The following is a 21766-nucleotide window of genomic DNA, read 5'->3' as shown; positions in this document are numbered from 1 at the left end:
TGATGATTAAGCCATTCAATATATACAGGCAAGTAAAAGGTTAAATCACAAACAAGTCTACTCATCTCTTGGTCTTTTCTCTACTGGAGGCCCTTTGGTTAAAGTCGAAAAATAATATAATACGCTATCGAACGCGTTCTTTTCTGGGCCGCCATGCTCACGTGCTCGCAACACTGATACATTTCAGGTGGTCGTTTATGAAGCACAGTTCTTTTCGCAATGTGTTATGGGGCGATTCTTGTTTTTAACACACAAAGAACGAGGGGATTTCATGCCGCGTGTAATAAAGTGGAAATTGCACGGCAAAGTATGTTTTACACTCGATAAGACTCATCAAGAAATGGGCACGATTGTAACTTAAAACTGTTTTTGATCGTTCCTTGTATTAAAAAGAAGTTCTTTGAGATGTAAAGCAGCCGGGCAAAGTCGTGTTCACAGCCGGTCAATTTGCCCGGTGCCCGGCCCTTAATGAACCCCCTGAATGCACCTGCTTAAAACTGTCAGGTTGTTTTGTCCCAATAAAAATTTCATAGTGCTAAGTTATTTTTCTCTTGCATTACCTTTGTGATAGTCACTAACTTTTATGTGACCTGAGTGAAACACTACCATACATGTTTTCCTTGCTTCAAGGTGCAAAAATAATTACAAAACTATTGTAGTACAGCGAAACTAAAACCACCTCATTATTACAACCATACTGTTTTGACCCATACATAAAAAACACCGAGTCCTTTTATTATTAACTTTTGAAGACCCTGTTAAAATGACCACCATGCGTCACAACCAGGATTTTATGGTCCAGGGGTAGTTGCAATAACACCAGCCCAATGTACTCAAAATGACCTCCATATAGTCACCATTAGGCTAGTGGTTAACCTAATACCAGGTACATTGTACGTTACAGCTGTATGTTCACATAATGAGGTGATAACCAGTACATGTAACTAACAAATAATTGAATTACATACTACGCTAATCTTAAGGGCACAAAACAATGTTGGGCTATACCTGATAAGCTGCCAGTGCCACTGGAGTTCTTCCAACATCATCACGTGTATCAATATTTGCCCCTGATGTAACAAGGAACTGAACACACTCTAAGTTATTGCAACTGACAGACTGAAACAATGGGGTCATACCCTGACTGTTCCGGCCTTCTAAAAGATCTGCAATAAACATCATTAATCAAATAGTGATTCAGAACATGTTAATTGATGATTACATGCATTTTTCATCCAATTTCATATCCCCAGTACTGTACTTCTATTCTTTTTCATTGAATAAATAACCTGGCTGTCAATTATTCAACACTGTTTCAGGTGATTAAAGAACATGATTGTACATATGTCAGACATCTCAACAGCCAAAAAATGCCATGTTCAAACAAAATCAGAATACAGCGCACAATGAAAACTGTCTCTGTAAGAAAGCTTTATCAATTTAATGGCGGAGGTATGACATGAACTAGCCCTTACCTATATCTTTAGCTATCTCCTTCTTCAATTCTTGCAAATCGCCTTTCAGCACAAGTTGATGAATTAACATCACTCTCCCAGCAGTTGTTGTCTGCATGAGGGGTTCACAGACGGAACCTCCTGGTAGAAAAATAATTTGGAAGAAGGAGAATTCTTATTAATACATGTATCAGAAAGCTCAGAAAAAATTCTGAGCTCCAGGTGAGAATCAAACTCACGACCCTCCAAGTTCTAGTTTGGATGGTCAAACCACTGAGCTGCTGTGCATGTAGGCTCTATATATATGGCCAGCAGAGTCAGAATTTAATTATAACTACACCAGTCATAAAGGACTGCATTGAGAACTTGCTCGAAATTGGCTGAACAGCAGCATACAAGACCAAGACTGTACGCTATACCTTAATTTGGAAGATTAAGGAGAATTCTTACACCAGAAAACTCAGAAAAAATTCCAAGTTCCAGAAATGTTAATAGGGACCTTTAGCATCAGGTTTTTCATGGGAAACGGCAAACCGCAAACCACAAAATGTCACGTGACCACGGCCTTTTGGTCATGTTTGCAGTTTGCGGTTCATGTTTGAACTGCAAGAAGGGCTTCCAGCGGTAAGTAATTTACGGCAAGGTTTTTTCCCACCAAAAATTATACAGCCTCGCGTTTAAAGGTATGAATTAGCTTTTTATATCCATTTGCGATGTGTTTGTTGGATTTTTGATCTCGAATGAATGAATTATTGCTGATTTTTGGGCGATTAAAGTGATGCACTTCGACTTGATGAAAACAACATGGCGGCGCTAAACAATGAACGCGTAGTTCAAATCAACAGGGCTTCTGATATTTTGCGCGGTCGCGGACCCGCGAAATTCAGGTATTTCCGCGAAATCCCGCGAAATCCCCCAGAAATATTTCCAAATACATGTCGGCAAAACATATTTAATACTTATCTTGGCTTTTAGACCTGTTTTATTCACCCCAAACGTCCAAATTTATCTTGAAACTTCGTCACTGCAACGAGTAAACAACGTCCCAAAACTACCAGGCATTCTTAGACTAATGTTGCGAAAAACTGGGCACTAACCATAATGTTAATAGCTTCAGCATTCACTCATTTCTTGAGCGAACTATTGTTGAAAGAGCAAATGATTATCCCTGTTAAAAAAACGTTAAACAACGCTGGTCATATTGACGCAAAATAAATTGATCGATTTTAGCGAAATCAGCTGTTTTTTACTGATTGTTTCTTGGGGAAGTTTCCCCCCCCAATTTCCCGTGAAATCGGCCGATTTTTCTAAGAACTTGCCCCTGAAAATCCTTCAAAATTTGATTTTTTTCCGCTAAAACCCGCGAAATTGGCCGATTTTTTCTGCGAATTTTGACTATCTCCCGCAAAATCGGCCGATTTTTCCACGAAATTTGACTTTTTTCCCGCGAAATCGGCCAATTTTTTCCGCGAATTTGCCCCTGAAAATCCCGCGAAATTTTTCTTTTTTTCCGCGAAATATCAGAAGCCCTGAATCAATTTTATATTCCTTTCTCCTGTACTAAGGAAAGTATTCTGTTCCAATCTAGAGTTAATTGTTTTTTTTCTATCTTGTCACTGAATTCATAACTTAACTCAGTCTCTGTTTGGTTCCTATTTTTAAGGTATCACTCCGCGAAAATCATTTTATTTTGCTTATTTCTTTGAGACTGGGGAGCCCAGGCTTCATAAAGCCTTCTGGTTTCTTCTGGGCTCCCTCGCAACCTTACAATTCCTATTTGTATTCTTGTATTGTATTGTATTTTGGCTAAATAAAAATGAACTGAACTGAACACCTTGCTAAAGTTTGAAATCTCGGCAACGCGAAACTGCAAACGGGTAACTGCAGTTTGCGGTTTGCGGTTTACCTGATGCTAAAGGTCTCTAATAATGAAATTACTGTTTGAAGTACAGTGTAGTTTGCATCAAGTATACTTCAAGTATACTTTTTTTAAGTACACTTTAAGATACTTCCTGTAAAGTATACTTCAAGTATACTTTTTCAGTGCCCAACAATTTAGTACTTTAAGTATACTTTTGGTCAGTGTACTTTGAGTATATTTAAAGCACAAATGAATTATACTTTTAAATGTCTTCCAAAGTACACTTTATTAAATATTCTGAATTTCTGTAAGGGAGGTGAGAATCAAACTCATGACCCTCTGAGTCCTATTTAAGATGCTCTAACTACTAAGCTACTGGAGGCACTATGGCGACTGGGGTCAGAATTTACTATTATAACTACACCAGTTATAGATGATAACCACTCAAGTGTTTTCTTCACAACAGAAAAAAAATAAGGCAAGAAAAGCAAAGAAGAGGGAAGGAGAAGAAAGGAAAAGAAAAAGTCAAGACTACTGTGTTTAGCTTTAAACCCAAACACTATCTCGCCATTTTGCTTTCTGCACATGCCCAAACTTCAGAAGCTACTATTTTGCATCTGGATCAGAAAGCGCTAAACCTGTGCAACCTGTTGGCAGCTTTGTGGCAAGTTGTAAAAGTAGCTCTTTTAGCCAGACAGTGACCAGAAAATGGCTTGACTAGCTTTAAAACTTTTTTTTCACCAAAATTCACAGGAGCGAATGGATGAACTGAGTTGATAAAGTAAACTGGTCAGCATACTCTGATGTTTGGTAGGAACATGCAAAATGTGAATAAATAAATTGAATGAAAAGCATTTGTCGAGTTTTACCCGCTTAAGTAATAACCATGCCTCGTTCATGCAGGGCTTCTGATATTTCACGGAAAAAAAAAGCAAAATTTCACCGGATTTTCAGGGGCAAATTCGCGGCGATTCGGCCGATTTCGCGGGATTTTCGCGGGAGAAGAGTCAAAATTAGCAGAAAAATTGGCCGATTTCGAGGGATTTTAGCGGAAAACAGTCAAATTTCGAAGGATTTTCAGGGGCAAATTCTTAGAAAAATCGGCCGATTTCACGGGAAATTTCGGGGGAAAACTTGGCCAAGAAACAATCAGTAAAAAACAGCCAATTTCGCTGGATTTTTTTTGGCAAATTTTGCTAAAATCGATCAATTTTGCGTCGATATGACCAGCATTGTTTAACATTTTTTTAACAGGGATGATCATTTGCTCTTTCAACAACAGTTCGCTCGAGAGATGAGCGAATGCTAAAGCTATTAACATTATGGTTAGTGCCCAGTTTTTCGCAACGTTCATCTAAGAACGCCTGGTAGTTTTGAGACGTTGTTTACTCGTTGCAGTGACATGACAAAGTTTCAAGATAAATTTGGATGTTTGGGGTGAATAAAACAGGTCTAATAACCAAGATAAGTATTAAATATGTTTTGCCGACATGTATTTGGAAACATTTCTGGCGGATTTCGCGGTAATTTGCATTTTTGGGGAATTTCGCGGGATTTCACGGAAATACCTGAATTTCGCGGGTCTGCGACCGCGCAAAATATCAGAAGCCCTGTTCATGTTAAACAGTCCCTCTGTATAATGTATTTCTAACTAATTTATGCTAAAGGAGAGATCGATAAATACACGGTTGCCTACAGCACATCCTCCCCCTCCTCTATGGAAGGTCACCAAAGGAAAAGGGAAGGAAGGAAGCATTCTTAAACTTAACAGCCAAACTTTTTACTGTAAGATACGATGATACACAATGCAAACTGTAATCTACAGTGGTTGGTGGGAGATTATCCAAATCCCTTTCAACTGGTTGGGAGGTAATGTTAGTATTTGGGAGAAATAACAAGTGTTCTCTTAATCCATGCCAGTAAACTTGCTGTGAGATTGGTCATAAAATAACATTTGAAATACATGTTACATTCAATATTTTCCAAAGAACTGAAATATGAAATTAATGATCTGATCTGAAAATAATACCAAGGTGGTTTCATTCAAACAGTCACATCACAGGACTAAAAGTGAAATTTTCACAGGATTTTGTCTACAATGGTAAAGGTTTAAATGAAGATACGATCGTTGCAGTGGTAACTGCGATTTAAGCAATGGCAAATTAACTTGAAAAAAATTTCAGGACTTTAATAGGATTCAAACTCATGGCCTCTGCAATTGCTTACATTGTAAATTGCAATTGTTGCAATTTACAATGTAAGCAATTACAAATTGACCCAAAAAATAGTACTAATGCAGAGGCCACGGGTTCAATCCTGTTGAAGTCCTGAAAGTTTGAGGGGGGGGGGTTAATTTGCAATAGCTTAAATTGCAATTACCACTGTGAAAATCTTCTCTTCACTTAAATTTGTATTTCCGGAGTTCACATTATCTTTATTCAATTTTAAAAGCGAAAGCTTCATTGCATGACTCCATAAGAACAATTTTGTCTCTGGGAGTGGCACAGCTGTTGAAATGTAGGCCATAAACATGTAACTTGTCCCCTTTATTAAGCAGAACATAATGTATATTAAATTTGAAGGAGTTTGAAAGATTATATTGCTTTCGTGGGAAAATCAAAGAAGCTTAGCAGGTGCTAAGCTCTAGTTAAGATGATACCCTTAGGGCTACATCTTCCCTAAGTTTAGCTTCTGCAGTTCGGACTTTCATTTTGCAGTGGGGAGAGTGAACCTTAAAAATTCTCACACTTAGGATTACAATAACATACATGTAATCTTTGGAGTTGGTATGAATTTTGAATCTGTTAATCTACTGTACTTTGATATCATGTAACCTGGCTAATATCATACATGTAATGGACTGTATTAGCAAAGGAAGTTAGAACTTTTTCGTAATACAATTCATAATAGTACGTATTCTATTTTAAAATTGACAAAATTTGCATATCACTAGTATATCTAATAAAACTAAATACTGTAAAATTCTGAAAATAAGCCGCTCCGTGTGTAAGCCCCTCCAAATATAAGCCCCCCAAACCAGTAATGCAAGAAACCCTCCATTAAATCGCCGCTCCAAATATAAGCCCCCCAGGGTCTATGCACTTGGAAAATTGCCCTCAAATACAAAGTAAAGCAAAGCAAAAACGGTAATTTACTTCCAAATATAAGGCTAGGCCAATCGATTTTGAAATGCAAATTTCCCTCCGTAGATGAGCCCCTCCGAGTAGAAGGCCCTAAAAAAGGGTCTTTGAAAAATATAAGCCCCAGGGCTTATTTTTGGAATTATTTTACAGTATCTTTCTCATCATTATTATCATTGGTCTCACTGTCATCACTTACTCGCACGTTTCTAGCAATATTTTCTGATTCTAATGTAGCATTGTTTTACCCTTGAAGCTACATTGTACTAAAAGCCAAGGTTTTGACAGATGATCGACCCACTGAAACAATATTGTGAGCCTGGTCATTCTCTGTCACATAGATACTATTAATGAACAATATCTGTTGCAAAGCAATTTTGAATTCCTCTTCCTGTGCCAGGGCTTGAAGAACACCACCGTCCAAATCACTATAGAACTTCAATGAGGTGTTTTTTTTTTTGGTAAAGGTGACTTTTGAATGTGAATTTAATGGGCCATAAAACTATACTATACAAACTATTAATACATACTACATGTTCTACAGCTATATATCAATTTTGATTTCATTAGTTCATTAAACATCGGTGTGAGGTCATTTTAATTTTTTGTTATTTTACACACCACAAATGTGCTATAAAAGATCAGTTCTACAGTGTAGAAATTGCTAAGCAGTTGTCAATTTGGTTTTTAAGCGGTTCTTACTTTGCAAAACCTGCATGCATGTTCACAGTTCTGCTCTGAAAAAAGGTAAAAAAAGAGACCATCTACAGTTCTTATGTTTGCGTTTAATTTACTCAAATCTGTTATCCAGAGTTATAATGATTTTGTTGCTATGGGCCGAATTCCCTTCAATGTTATTTGGTTTATAAATGAAGTGAAAACAATAGGGCACTGTGTGAGCTTGCGCTTGCAGAGTTACTAATTAATGTATACAGTACTTATAAACCTTAACAAGTCATGCCTTTAGTTTAGTGCATTTAGCCCGATAGCATCATAGCATGCACCCATCTACAGTATTCACAAAATGTGGTCACTTGCAAAGACATACAACAATATGAACTGGGTCAAAAACGATTCAATAGAGCGCAGCTTTGACAAATTTTAATTTAAGCTTTTAATCATAATATCAGAGGAGATTTGCCTGAGGAAATCCTCCGGCAAATCGAATTTCCAAAACAAAACGTTGAAACGATCACATTTGAAAATTCTTGTTAACAGATAAGACAAAAGAAATGTTAGCGATTTTGCTTGTACATATCGTGATAACCGAAAATCTTTCACGGAGTAATTTTATCGAAACCGTATTATCTGCGTCGGATTAAGCCTATATTGTTCATTTTACTCCAAATGATTACATCGCTTGTCGTTTTGCTCACAGCGGCGAATTTTCAACGCGCGCGCCACTCCGAATAACATTACCCCTCGTATGAGTTGAAATGCAAAGTAAATATGTCCAGCTATACAAAAATTACTACGTCAAACTATATAAACTTAAATTGCCAAGCCAGCGCTAAACATCCGCTATTGAGTTAGCAAGACAAAGAGAGCTCTGATATTCAAAGAGACAATTCGCAATAACTTACTTGGACGATCTCTTGGGCCTCCAAACGACGGATTGGACATTATTACTGGAAGTCGATTGTTTTAAGGTCGTCTTTGACGTGCAGCCAACATGATTGAGCAGCGTCGAACTTCGACAGAATACCAGAATCGCCAACGGATACGGAAAGCCATGCATATGAAAGTTAAAACCGCGCGAAGTTTGCCTTCAGAGTAACGAGGCGAGCATAGCTCGAAAATGAGTCGTAACCTTCCAAGAAACGTCCACGAAGTGAGATCAGGAGAGACAATGCAAAATGAAGCTTAACGAGTGAAGATTACACAAAGCTCATCACATTTATCTCACTCGTAATTGGAAGGAGATGCAAAATGAAGCGAGAGTCGCACTCCACCGCGCGTAACACAGCTGTCTGGCTTCTGATTGGTCCGAAAACAATTCCCATTGTAAGTGAGTCGAACACCTGCCCCAGCCCGTTTTTTCCCTGTGTAGTTCTGTGAGGATAAAATGATGGACTTGGAGTTCAAAGGTACACATGGATTTGGGATTTTGGCGATAGATTAGCAGTTGAACGAGAGAATCGATACACTGGACGTAAATTTCATGTTCGTCCTTCTATATTCATTGCTATGATTGACTGCGGCTCAAACTAAGAGCGGCGCCTTGACTAGGAAGAGGCAACACGAGGCACTTGACCCCTACGTTTGGATGGGAAATATAATTCTTACCTTGAACAGAATTTATTATTTCTGAGAAAATACCTCATGCAAAACGCTGAAAATCGACTGGGGGCATCATCATCATCTGTATTCACCCCGCAAACATCAGATATTTTCAATATAAATTAATATTAATATTTGTGTAATAAAAAAATAGCCGACCAGTGGGGTCAATTTGGTAAAACTATTACAAGTGTAGCTTACAACGGTAGCTATAATAATTGCTTTAAGATACGTGATATTTCGCTGTATTAATTTGGAGACGGTGTCATTTTGCGTCTCGGATTGAAAGCGCTGTTAAAAGTTTATGAAAATTTTACTTTATTCCGATCATTCTCAATAGCGGTAAATCAATACATCACAGATATGGGCTGACCTAGTTTATTACTTTGTAAACTCAGTTTGGAGAGCCCAAGGAAACAAGCCAAACATGTTCAAATGAAAATAGGCCTCCACTACGCTGGCCGAGTGATACCACGAACAAAAAAGGGAATGTTACATTAGCTTTTTTGTTTTGGTATCACTCGGCCAGTGCAGAATGAGAGCTTACCAAAAACCACGTCAACCCAACGTGCTCTGGAGTAGAGAAGTTCTGGATACGTAACATTTCTTCACCATGCAGCTGGCCAACTTTTATATGAAAGTTACACTGAACTTCATTGTGAAACCGCCAATAAAAGATGTTGGAAGAACCTTTCCACAGATAGCTATTGAAAATTGTTTCTCTGGCCTTTTTGGTATTCAGCCCTTAGAATACCGTATAATTTTCCGATCATTAGTCTTGTTATTTAGGTCAATAAAAAATCGTTCCCCCAGAAAGCTTTTTTCTACAATAGGGAAGTGCCACAAGTGTGATTTGCTACGGGGTTTGCCTTCAAGGTGCAACCACAAAACATCCAGTCAACATCATGGCTGCAGCATGCATTCTTTCAGTCATGCAAGCATAGTCGCAGTGCATCTGGAACAATTTTCCACCTGAAAAGTCTGAGGATCGAGGCGAGCGATATATGCGAGTTCAATAGTTGTTTTATTACTCAGCCGGTATACTTGCTTTGTTTTGTGATCACTAGAGTAAAGCCGCCATTGTAAACCAAGACAGAGGCCAAACGGCGCAGGAGCGAAGGATTATCTATCGTTTGTCTCACGGTACAATACTTTAAAAAGGTAAAAGGGGTAGGACTTTACAGTCTCTGGTGACTCAAAAACCCAGAATACCTAATCTGGTAAGAAACGCCTCTTGTGGAGGGAGAAAAATCGGAGTACCCACAGCCTACAAGTAAGTTTCTTTCACCTTACGCATGAAAACTGAACAGACTGAAATAAACTCCCATTGTTCTCATGAACAACCTTTTCAGGTAAGTGATCTATGACTGGGTCTTTATGAAATTAAGTTAAGAGTACTTTACGAGTTCCCAACGCATGAAGATCCCAGAGGGTTTGGAGAAAGAGCATTGCACAAGAAGAAAATTTCTTTATTGGCAGTTTAAATTCTATCCAGAACTAAACAACTACATTCTAATGTTGGTCCCTTGACAGTAATGTCTCCTTTAGTTGCCGTAGCATGCTGGACTCGTTTTCCTTCCATCGTGTTTCTGTTAACTTCTTACCAAAGAAATTCAGCCTATAGGGGAAGAACAATACATTCCCGAATGTAAAACCAAATCGTTAATGTTCATACTACAACAATAACAATAACAACTTTTATTTAAACACGGTGACCGTCAAAGCTAAAAGGTTGTGGAGGCCGTCTATACCACAAATGAAATCTAAAATGGTAAAATGATAGTCTAAATATTATCTGTGTCCGTGTAATGAGTCACTGTGGGTACCTTCCTTGCCAAATTCAATCGCTTAAGAGCTTTTGGTCCCAAGTCAACCGAGTGAAAGCTCTGGTGTTAGTGCAGTATTCTATAGTGAACAACACCTGATAAATAAAAGGGAAACCAATTGCGTCATCCGCTGGATAAGCGCTATCCACCTTTTGAACAACTGGAGCCTGTTGTACTTATACCGTTAGTTAGATTCTAAAATTTGTTATTCCACCTACTGGACAATTGTTTACCCGGCGCGACCGGCGCATGACGTTAAGCTACTCAAACTCAGTGTAGGATATTGAACTGTTCAGAACCTTTTGTTCACCGTTTATTAATATAGTCTGGCTTTTATGGCTCGTGATTTGCCCTTGCACTCTGTTCAAAGCTACCAGTACTAAATGTATTTTGGGCTAGCTTTTTAACTACTATTTGAGGGACTTTATAGCCGAGTGCTATGAGTAAGAAAATTTTGTTATCTATGCCCCCAAGAAATGATCGTCCGTACGTACGTCCACCCTTTCATGTTAGCGGATGTGAAATGGCACACTTTAATACTGGCTAGGAGTCCAAGGCGTACTATATGTGTGTGTTTAACTTGGTATTGGACATCCATGTTATGGTCAATTGCCAGCTGTCAAAAACGGGTATCCGCTCACCAGTGTCGCATGACTGTATCGCGGGCTTAGGTCTACAACTCATGGAGGTGGTATATTTTTAAAGATTTCGGCTGACCTGTTTTTGGTTTTCAATTGATTGCGGGCTTAGGTCGATTTTTCAAAGGTGGAATTCAGTTTACTTTCTGCTTACGGCAAAAGCTGAATTACTTGAGACAGACATTTCTTAAAACATCCCTCGAGAGATTCGGTTTTGGCCTTGGCTAAATCTATACAGCTATTTCGAAAAAAGGTTGTCGGAAAAAGTGCACGCGACAATCCCGAAAGGTATTGTGGGTGGTTTTGAGTTCACGAGAGGCCTTGGAAGTATGTTTGTGAGTGCTAAAGGAAAGCAACAAAAGTAGGTTCAACAGCTCAGTAGGTCAGGAACAGTGTATTGACCATATCCCATATTACCTTTCGTGATTGTCGCGTGCACATTTTTTGCGACAACCTTTCTCGAAATAGCTTTACATTATAATAACTGTTCGAAACATCTACTAATCGCTAAACCCTTTAGTACCAATAAACTGGCATTGATTTTAGGAGTGATTGACTACTATTGGCTTCTTTTTTAAAAGCTGATGAGACTGAAATCGTGGCCGAATAACAAACAAATGACTTACTGCAGAAGCCGCAGGTGTACTTGCAGACCTCTTTAACGTAATCAAGGTAGTTGGGGTCTGTGCACATGCCACTTTTTTTGTAACCGGGGCAGTACTGAGGGTATACATCTAAACAGTTTCCTCCTCCTAACCAAAAGACCAGAAGTAAATAAAATAAATGCTGTTTACAATCTGCTATGTCGCTTATCTATTTGAATTAGAAATGGGGACAAGGAAATGTTCAAGAGCTGAGCAGCGTCACGCGCCGCATTTTTTCTTTGATTCGTTATAATATACACGGTCCAGACAAAGGAACTCGACCTCTCAAAGAAGGACTATGGGTATATACCAAAAGCTCGACTTAAAATGGCCCTTTCAAGATTTGCGTCGTCGTTTTATTTACCCCCAAGAAGATAAAACTTGCAAAGAACAAACAAACAATGAATCATGCTGGTAGACTGCGAGCAGTCCCTTGGGATGGTCACGCGAGCGAGGAAAGCGCGAGCGAGGAAATCGAGCGAGGCGAGCGAAAGCCGAGGGGACTGTACACTGAAATACTAACCACCGCAATATCCGCAAGTCTTAAAACAGACTTCTTTCATGTAATCTTGATAATTAGCATCATGACACCAGCCGTTGTTCCTATATTCAGGGCAATACTTAGGATACACATCTTTACAATCTCCAGTTGGCTGAGTGGTAGGTTGTGGCGGCTGAGTTGGAGGACGAGGAGTAGGTGCCTCTGTGCTACCAGGAACGGGTGGCTTAGTTGCTCCACCTTGAAAATAGTCAAAAATACCGACAAAAGTTTAACTACAGCTTTGAATTATGAAGCTAGACCCGGGTGCTGTTGAGGAAATCGGACTATGAAGAAATTCGACCAGATTTTAAATTGCGGCGCTAAAACATTTAAGTTTCGGGGAGCTGCAAACAGGTCGTTAGAAACAAGTTGGTGGTTTAGCTGACCTACAAGAAAATCCAATCTCAAATTCAGGGCGTTGCCTCTTCCTATCCGTGTAGAGACTGGGAACCAGGCCAAGAAAGAAGACTTTCATGCAATGGGGAAAATCCGTCACGTGCATACAGACAAACTCACTAAGTATTGTATAATTATCTCATTAATACTAATACTATAAAAGAAAAAAAATAATACTGTTTGCTGCTGGCTTATGCAAAAATTTGATTACTTTAATCTAAAACTGCTAACCTGTGCACTGTTTGCATGTTTTCTCGCAATTGGTGTTCATCCAGCCTGGGTTCTTGTCACACTCACCGGACTGGCCCCATGTTTCACATGCTACGGGGTATAAATCTTTGCAGTCTACCAAAGGAAAAATAGGTGCAACACACACTCCGTAAGATAGTAATAGTTCTGTAATGTCAACTACTTCATTGCTTGGTAACCACCTTTGTTTAGCTTATGTTTCCTCGAGTCCTTTTTTTGGCCAAACCTGGTTCTGCAGAACGCTGCACTACTTATTCTTAAAACAACCTTGACTGCGGCAATACAGAAGTTATTTTAACTGTTACTAGCCTGCGAACCGCAGACGTATTTCCGGTCGTCGCTTCTCTTCCTCCGGGTGAAACTAGTACCTGGAGCCGAAAAAACGGATTTTCTCGCAGGCTATACTGTTACATAGAGAAATAAAAAAAACACTCACCTGACGGGGGCTCTGCAAGAAAACAAAGCAAGCATCTAAGTAGATGGTGAAGCAGAAATCAAAATCACAGTGCGTATAAAAATATTATGTAAAGAAGAAAAAAATGGACTCAGTTTGAAACGCTCAAGTTTTTTCCTTAACAAAAATTATCATTCAGTCATAAAACAATTGAACAAATAAAAGAAGGCCTACAGATCAAGCTCCAAAAGTTCGGGGACTTAGGAGAAACGAATCCATGCATATTCGTAAAATATGCATTGTATTCCGTTCAAATACTTTTTTACTCTCTAGCCCGTAGTCTCTTGTTCTATAAAGAGTAACAGAGGCCACAAGCTTTACCAATGCCTCTTGTTTCAACAAAATATTTGATGTAACTTAAACGAGCATTTATGAAGAATCATGAGATAATCATTTTACCACCACAAGTCCTGCAGCTCTTTGCACAGTTAACAGACATCCATTCAAGATTGAGACCACATTCACCAGAGCTGGCCCAGTTCGGGCAACTAGCGTGGTTATCTTGACAAACAGGTTCTGTAGTAGGTCCTGTATACGGTGGTGGTGTCGATTGGCCTTGAAGATGATAAAAAGATGGCTGTTAGGTCTGAGTTCGTGTGATTTAGAATCCCAGTAGACGTGCTTGCTCAATTTATTATATCATAAGCATACAGTATGTCAATCGCCACTCACAGGAATAGAGAAAAAGAATAATTATAGATCATGACAAAGAACTTAATGTAAGATGCACCTTGTACTTCAGGTCAATGCTATTCAAATTGCTTGCTCTGCTTAGCTTCAATGTTACTTTTGATATTATTTGTAAGAATAACTATTTTGGACGACTTTTGTCTCAGTAAAATAACGATCATTTTGTCCTGTGCGATAGATTTGACCTCCCAAGGGAAACGGGATATCCCTAGAAAACTACCAACAGCCCCCTTATCATCTTTGTAAACTTAAAAAGTCTGAAAAGTTCTAAATTTAATGGCAGATTAGGTTAATATCCCTGGAGAATGACAAAAAAGAGGATGATGTATCATAAATAATGAAATAGGTTACTGCTGTTTACCTGGGCATTGGTAGCATGTCCTTTTGCAATGTTCTTTCATCCACAGAGGGTTCTTTTGACACTCTCCACCTTGGCCCCAGCTCTCACACGCCACAGGATATAAATCTGCACAGTCTAACTCCAGCAAATGAAAAAACATATCACCTCTAAGCACCTTGGCATTTTCGTGTAGCCTTCTGGTGGAGAAACTTTTCCTGGTACATTATAAAGTTCTACAGGTTTTTTGTTAAGATTTTGACGCCAAACTCGGGTCTTTGAATAAAGACTGGGCAATCCTCAATTAAAATATTAGTACACGGGAAAATTTTGCTTAAAATTTAGTTTTATCATGGTTTAAAGTTAACTGTCTATCTAGGCTCAGACTTTAGTGCATGACATGTGCATGGCACAGTTACTTGAGATAAGCTAATAAGGGGCAACAGTTATTTCGTCATAAAAACACTGAACTCACCCACCTGAAGGTGGCTCTGCAAGGCAATAGAAAGAAAATGGTGTCAATCAAAATAAATCAAAGGACTAAGTGGGACTGGAGGTTCACGCACTTTGGTAATTTATTAAGTTCGTGTGAGGTACAACGTCTGAATCAATTCAAATTCGGCTAATTGGATTTGGATCACCTCGGCCGTTATTCACACCTGGCCCAGCCAGGAATAACGGCTGTGGAGGCGTAGATTTAGACGCCGAACTTCCCATGAGCTAAACCAAACCGGCCTAAATTAATTTGAGTCAGCTCTGAAATTGGAATTCGACTCAGCTCAGGTGTACAGTACGGCGTCTGAACCTGGCCTAAATCAATATTAATTGGAAGACATATGTCTGATAGCAGCCAGAGTTGATTGGTTGAACGGATTGATTCAACGGCTCGTTGGAAAGCAGTTTAAGATGAACTCTTTTCCTCTTTAATGGACGATATGAATGTGAATTTCATTTTAATCTGTTGTGTCAAGGTTCCTTACAACCAGAAAAACCTCTCATCTCGATGTACATTTTGATAAAATAAGTAATGTAAAGTGATATTCTAGAAAATAAATTGGAGAATAGGCTTGATCTTCCGTTTTTACATACAGTTATCAAAGGCCAGTTAAATATAATAATGGCATACCACCACACGTTCTACAACTCTTGGGGCAGTTGGTAGACATCCAGTTGAGGTTTAAGCCACATTCGCCTGAGTTGGCCCAACTCTGGCAGTCATTGTATTTATCCTCGCATTTGCATTCTGTAGTAACGGGAAAAAATGAGAAGATTGTTATAGTGGAAGGTCATTACATATACTATGCTCCTGAGGTTATTTTTGATTGATTCAGTTTTCCAGCAGAAAAAAAGCTTTCGAAGGGAAAGGAGTAGTCGCACTCGATATGACATTCGACAGAGGAAAAATAATGATAACAATAACGCCGAATGTCGTCACTCAGAATGAACTAGTTATAGTTATAGCTTGCTTTTTCCTCACCGTCACCGTGAGTATATTTGCACCAAGATAAAACTTAGGAGAAATTTGATTGCATGAGAGATACAAACTTACGAGATGGATCGGGATTTCCGCTGCCAGGTAAGACTAAAAGAATGGATAAAATAGAATACATTTAGACAGTTAAAATATACGAAAACAACCAACAATAAAATGTTGTAAAAGACTTAAAGTCGGAAAGTAACCAGTTACCAAGCTAAGTATCAGGTTCGTATACTGAGATACTAAACAATGAACATTATACTGTAAACGTTGTTGCAAGTCAAAAGATCTTAGCTTACCCGTTGGAGGTAGCTGGGTAGTCTGACAGTTATAAAGCTTATTGATTTTCTGAATGTCTTGAGGGCTGAATTTCCGCAAATAAACGGGTGTCACCTCATAAGAATAGTCATTCTTCACTAACATGGTCGGGCGACAATAGCCATTGGTGAAGGCTGAGTTCTCGTAGTGCATAATAGAGGTCAAGTCATACTTAAAGCCCTGGACATCAGCTTCATCCCAAGTGTATTTGTAAAAAGCGTCCTTAAAACCTATTATCAATGAAAAGACAAAAGTTCCGTCAATTGAGCTAACAGTCAGTACCATTACTAGGGGTTGCTCTAAATATTTGAAAGTGGAACATTTCAACTTCCTTCGAACTAAACCTTTGGCTTACAAAAAAAAAAAGGATTATATACATAAAGCCAAAGAAATGGCCGGGTTGAATATCGCTGAGCCTCCGAGAACCGAGATTCGAATGAGCATTCCAAAATTTCTTACAGTCATACCAGTTCTGAAAATTTATGATATGATGGGAAATATGCACTGCAAAACTTAAGTGACGATGACTGCGATGAGAAAGAAAAATTTGAATTACCAAAAACTACCAAATTACCTTCATTTCAGTACTGAATATCAGAAAAGGTCTGAGGTCAGCTTAAAAAATGTTCGCAGATTTCGACTATATAAGAACACTTGTCTTGTCTTTTGCAAAAACGTCGTTCACCTTTCTGTGTTTTTGGTAGCGAAATATATAAGGCTGACTTGCAACCTAAGACTTTATTCCAACCACGGATGCCGAGATAAAGTAAAATAACAAGTTGATTTATTTCCTAGCTCACCGTACACGATGTTGTCCCACATGATTTCTACTGTATCGTCACGGTCTGGTCTGTTGTGTTCGTGATAGTAGCCGATCGCATGTCCAAATTCATGAAGAACAAGACCCACGTACTGACATCCATCGCCCATGTTCAGAATTTGCTCTCCACCAACAGCACCCACCATTGAGTTACACCTGAAAATTACAATACAAATAATGTGTCGTGTTTATGTAGGTCAGGAAACCTAATGGTAAAAATTAGGAGTTGAAACTTCACTACTTAATTCACCTAAATCTTAGTTCCATGAGTAGCAAAAGTATAGCCTTACTAGCCTGTTCCAGGCTCCAAGATAGTTAGGGAGTCATACAGTAAAAAGTGATGCGACAAACACGCAGCCCTTGTCTTTATCATGCGCGTCTTATTTTCGCTTGGCTTATTTCGCGACGTCCCCACTATCTGAGAGCCTGGCACAGGCTATAGCCATCACTGGCTAGAACCTTGGGGTCTAAATTTCCTATAAAAAGTCCTTCATCGCAGGGTTTAAGTTCTTTTGCACTGCAGCATTCTTTTGAGATACTGGGTAATATTAGGTATTCTTACTGCACTCACCCTGACGCTGGCTTCATTACTCTGATGTAATCTTTTTCAGTTGTCCTCTTTACAAACCGCAGGCACGTGTACTTGTGATACTCCTTGATTCCTTCAGCGATCTGGGATGCCAAATGATCATCTGCACCCCAAAATCAGTATAATTATTGCATGGAGTACGATTGAGAGTCAAATGCCGGCCTTGCATTACGAGCACTTCACATTCTACTGATATGACAAATAGAGCATTCTTCAGCCATCTTTTTCAGATAAAAACTCCATCACGTGATCAAAAAATGAGCGCCTGTCTATATACTTTGCCCGATTTTCTGACTGTAAAGTTGAAATAACCACAAAAATCCCAGTTCTAATTTGTAATAATTTTGTTATTTGCTATTGAGTAACCGTAATGAAGAAAAGCTACCTATTAACCTCCACCCCCGGAAAATTAATCTACTCTTTCACGCTTTTGCAGTGATCTTTTCATTCAATTAAGTCGCATAATTTGTAACATTTGGCACCGTAACAGGAATTTTACATTCAAATGTATTTAAGTTAACGGGCGTGCGAGACGTAGTTTTTTTGACGAGGGACCTTTCCGTTAGACTGCAAGTTAACCGCAAGTAGTCTCTTATTTCGCCTCAGTCTCCCTGACATTTTCCTCTCTCGCATGTTCAAGTTTCCTTCGACGGCCTCGACGGACTGACTTCTATAAGTCTCTGAGTTTATATTCTTTGCGTAGTCGACAGCTTTGATTTTGATTGTGAAAGCAAAGATGATTCGAGAAATTAGAAAGTGAGAAAACGGGGTAGACATAAGGCTGAACTGAACAAAGTGGGAAGTGAACTAAGGGCGGGGACTGTTAAACAAGTTTTTCAGTCCCCTACTGTATTTTTCAAACCATTTTTAAAATTTTTTTCTAGTGTTCTTGCTTCCTATCAAACGCCCCAATTTGCGAAGCCTTATCTTAATAGTGTTAGTACTCACCAACACTTGAATCCAGAATGTAAGGTACTACCCCCCTTAGGCCATAGGTTAACATTCTTCATGGCGTTTCTTTCTCCTCTGTAAAGAGCTGCGTTCCTGTTGTCCAGCATAATATCACCTTCAACTACGTCTAAAAGCAAAAAAATCGTATATATTCATCCTTTTTTGCTTCATTATTCGGTAATTTCTGATTTCTAGATGATTATTAAAATTAAAACAATAATTAAGTAGTAACATATAATAGAAGTGGCTGTTTTGGATATTACGATGGGAGTTTTTGGACCAGCAAGCAACTGCGAAACCATATATGGCGTCGTGCGGCGTCGTCCTGCTGTGAGGTACGAAAAGAGACGTTTGGAGGCGAGTGCTTTTCCCTTGCTTTTCCAGTAACACGTGGGCAAAGTTACCGATCCCGAGTCCTCCTTTTTTCCCTGCAGCTACTACAATCCCGCACAGTCTGGCTAGAAACAACTACTTTCTTCTCATATCACTATTGGTTAATTAACAATATTATTCCTCGAGCCCGAATGGGCTGTGAGTCAATAGCCTATGAGGCCGAAGGCCGAATCGTACTATTGGTCTATTATCAATGCTGCGTTCTGATTGGTTGAGCTACTACTAGCCTATATGTCATAGCCCACTAGTAGCGAAAAGCGCCGGCTTCTTGGCGGGCAAAAAAGGATTAAAGTCTAGCTTTAACTAACTGAAGTTGTGTTGTCTAGATATTTTTGACCAACTAGTTGGATTTTAATATACTAATATATAGTAGCCCTCAGGAAATAGCAGTTCAAGCGTCAAGTTCTCCAATCGAATACGACTCAAAGCACGATACCCATGCATCAAGTAACTACTTTAATGTCCAAACAAACATTTTTTCATTTATATCAAAGAAACTTTTAAACCTTGAAGTTGATTGTTACTGTACCTCCAGCCTGCAAAGATGAACGTGATTTGAAATTCTCTGTGAAAGGTGTAGTGAAGCCTGGTGGACGAGGAGACTTCAAGTTACCTAAAGGTTGAATAAAAAAAGTATTAGGTAGAAATAGTCAGTTAGCTATGGAGAAGGTTTTTGATGATACATTTTATTTTCCGTTGAAATGTTTCAGAACTAGATCAAGGTTCGGGAAAAATCACCTCTCATTTAACAATACCTTACTTTTAATCGGTTTCTATTGATTCATCAATAATTTTAAAGCCCTATTCTGTTTTTCTTTCACTTCTTGTCATCGTTGGACAGTAAAAATGAAAATAATTAGATTTGATAGAGTCAGGAGCCTATTGCTTGATGGCGTCTAGCTGAAGAGCTGGGTGACTTAGAAGTCACGATCAAGATGTTGCATTCTTCAAAGAGCTATTTGACATAGTGTAGCATTGCTTCGTACGTCGAGTAGTTGCATTTATACTTACCATAGGCAGAACAAATCACTGCAAAAAAGATGAGCCCGGTCTTCATCATGACCTAGTTGAACCGACAAGGAAGGAACTTGTGGAGTAACTGTTGAGCCGGGCGGTTTCCTTTATGACGGACTTTCAGAATTGTGCTCGACAGTATGTTAACACATCTGCACGAATGTTATAATGGAAATATAATGCTCTCGCTACTTTTCAAAAATATTCCGTAAACATTGATGAATTTTATTTTCCTTTTTTCCCTCAAGGATACACTTTGAAGCAGCTGTTCAAATGCTTGTCAATCGGATTGTATGTTCTTGTCTTGGTAGTAACTTTGACAAATCATAAAGACTGTGGATTGTTCCTTTTGTGAAGTAACTCTTAAAATAAGCTCACTAAAAGAGGAATTGATTCTGACATAATCCCTAAAGATAGCCTGTTCCAGGAGTATAAGTAATGAGGACAGCGCAAAGAAAAGTGGGCAGGAAATTATCGGAGAAGGGGTGGGGTAGGGTGTGAGAGCGAAGGAAAGTTCCCTCCTCTCTCCCTCTTTCTACTTTATCTTTTCCCGCTCTCTCTGACTTCGCGCCGCACTCCACTATCTGAAAGCCTGGAGCAATCTACCTCTAGGGAATGCCAGCCTGATACTGACTCAGGATGGTACGAAAACAATGCTCGCGGCGCAGGCTAAGTACAAGGTTCTTTCTACCATTTGCTATGAAGTAAAATATTTCTCTGCACTTGTTTCATTCTGAATGCTTTATCACAGAAAACAAACTCTTTTTACAATAGAGAGATTACGATTCACGCTTACGCCAAACGGCAAAGGTGAATTTGTACCACGTGACCAAGTTTTTCTCTCTATTGTCGTTAACTTTTTATTACTTCAACTAAAAAATAAGTAGTTTCACGCCAGTTTTATACATAAGAATTGTTCTGGACTGTTTTTATCTGCTTATTTTCTATTCTGAGAAATTCTCAACTTGAATGTGACGTTTGCCGTTTGGCGTGAACGTGAATCTTAATCTCTCTAATGACATGAGGTGACTACACAAAATGCAATGTCAGATTTGGGCCGCAGGAACCTTAATAATGTTGGGTTCTGTTGAGATCTTCGAAATCACCATAAAATTTGATGAACAGGAACATTGACAGTGGAAAACAAATGAAACTCCAAAATCCTTACACCCTGGTTTTCTTTGTATCTGATTTTAAAACTTGGCAGAAATTGAACTCTTCACCTGAGGATCCATGCGGGAAAAAGAGAAACTATGAGGCGTATCTGACTTGAAACAATCTAAAAGCGCTAGACCGTAAAAACAAGCCAAGAGTATCGGCTATAGTTACCTTCGCTGTAAGATCAGCTGTTCTGAGATCAGCTGAAAGATTGTGCTCATATTACTTCTTATGTGTGTTCAGTGATCACTGCTTAAATACCTATTTGTTTCGCAAAGGTTAGGTCCATCGAATTTCTTGCAAGGTTTATCTCTGTTATCTTAGCTGTGTTAGCCAATAGCAGCGTGTTTACATCCATCACACCATTGAACGCTGAAAAGACCTCACTGGTTACCAAGTTTCGATATCGTGTTTATTTTAGTTAAATTGTTCATAATTTAAATTATATATTTTTGTATAGCTGAACCGCGAGGGCGCAAGTTGAAGAGAATCCTGTGCTCTGACTGATTGAATGAATACCCTAGCAGTAGCTGAGC

General features: G+C 38.9%; 2 protein-coding genes and 1 pseudogene across 3 annotated transcripts in view; all 3 read right to left on the bottom strand.

Annotated features, from left to right (window-relative positions):
- LOC140933938 (uncharacterized) overlaps window positions 1-8410 on the bottom strand; it is a 28179-nt gene extending 19769 nt beyond the window's left edge. The window contains exons 1-3 of one of the 2 annotated variants that reach the window (XM_073383610.1): window positions 8039-8410; window positions 1476-1595; window positions 1009-1166 (exon numbers count right to left, since the gene is read on the bottom strand). In XM_073383610.1, the coding sequence (XP_073239711.1) occupies window positions 1009-1166; window positions 1476-1595; window positions 8039-8078 (318 nt within the window). In that variant the 5' untranslated portion in view covers window positions 8079-8410. The remainder of the gene's footprint in view (window positions 1-1008; window positions 1167-1475; window positions 1596-8038) is intronic. The other variant, XM_073383611.1, reaches the window with a different exon arrangement.
- A 1773-nt stretch (window positions 8411-10183) lies between these two features.
- Window positions 10184-14692, bottom strand: LOC140936033 (zinc metalloproteinase nas-15-like). The gene is made up of 7 exons (XM_073385610.1): window positions 14535-14692; window positions 13883-14038; window positions 13466-13477; window positions 13012-13125; window positions 12367-12582; window positions 11826-11951; window positions 10184-10353 (listed from the first exon to the last, which is right to left on the bottom strand). Exons 1-7 carry the CDS (start codon window positions 14671-14673, stop codon window positions 10349-10351), a joined length of 768 nt encoding a protein of 255 aa, XP_073241711.1. The 5' UTR covers window positions 14674-14692; the 3' UTR covers window positions 10184-10348.
- An 852-nt stretch (window positions 14693-15544) lies between these two features.
- LOC140936032 (zinc metalloproteinase nas-6-like) lies at window positions 15545-20395 on the bottom strand (annotated as a pseudogene).
- Window positions 20396-21766: the final 1371 nt, after the last annotated feature.

This window comes from Porites lutea, chromosome 4 (assembly GCF_958299795.1).
Source record: "Porites lutea chromosome 4, jaPorLute2.1, whole genome shotgun sequence".
Classification (NCBI taxonomy): domain Eukaryota; kingdom Metazoa; phylum Cnidaria; class Anthozoa; order Scleractinia; family Poritidae; genus Porites; species Porites lutea.
Note: the sequence above shows the minus strand (reverse complement) of the source record. Positions and strands in the feature narration are given on the sequence as shown.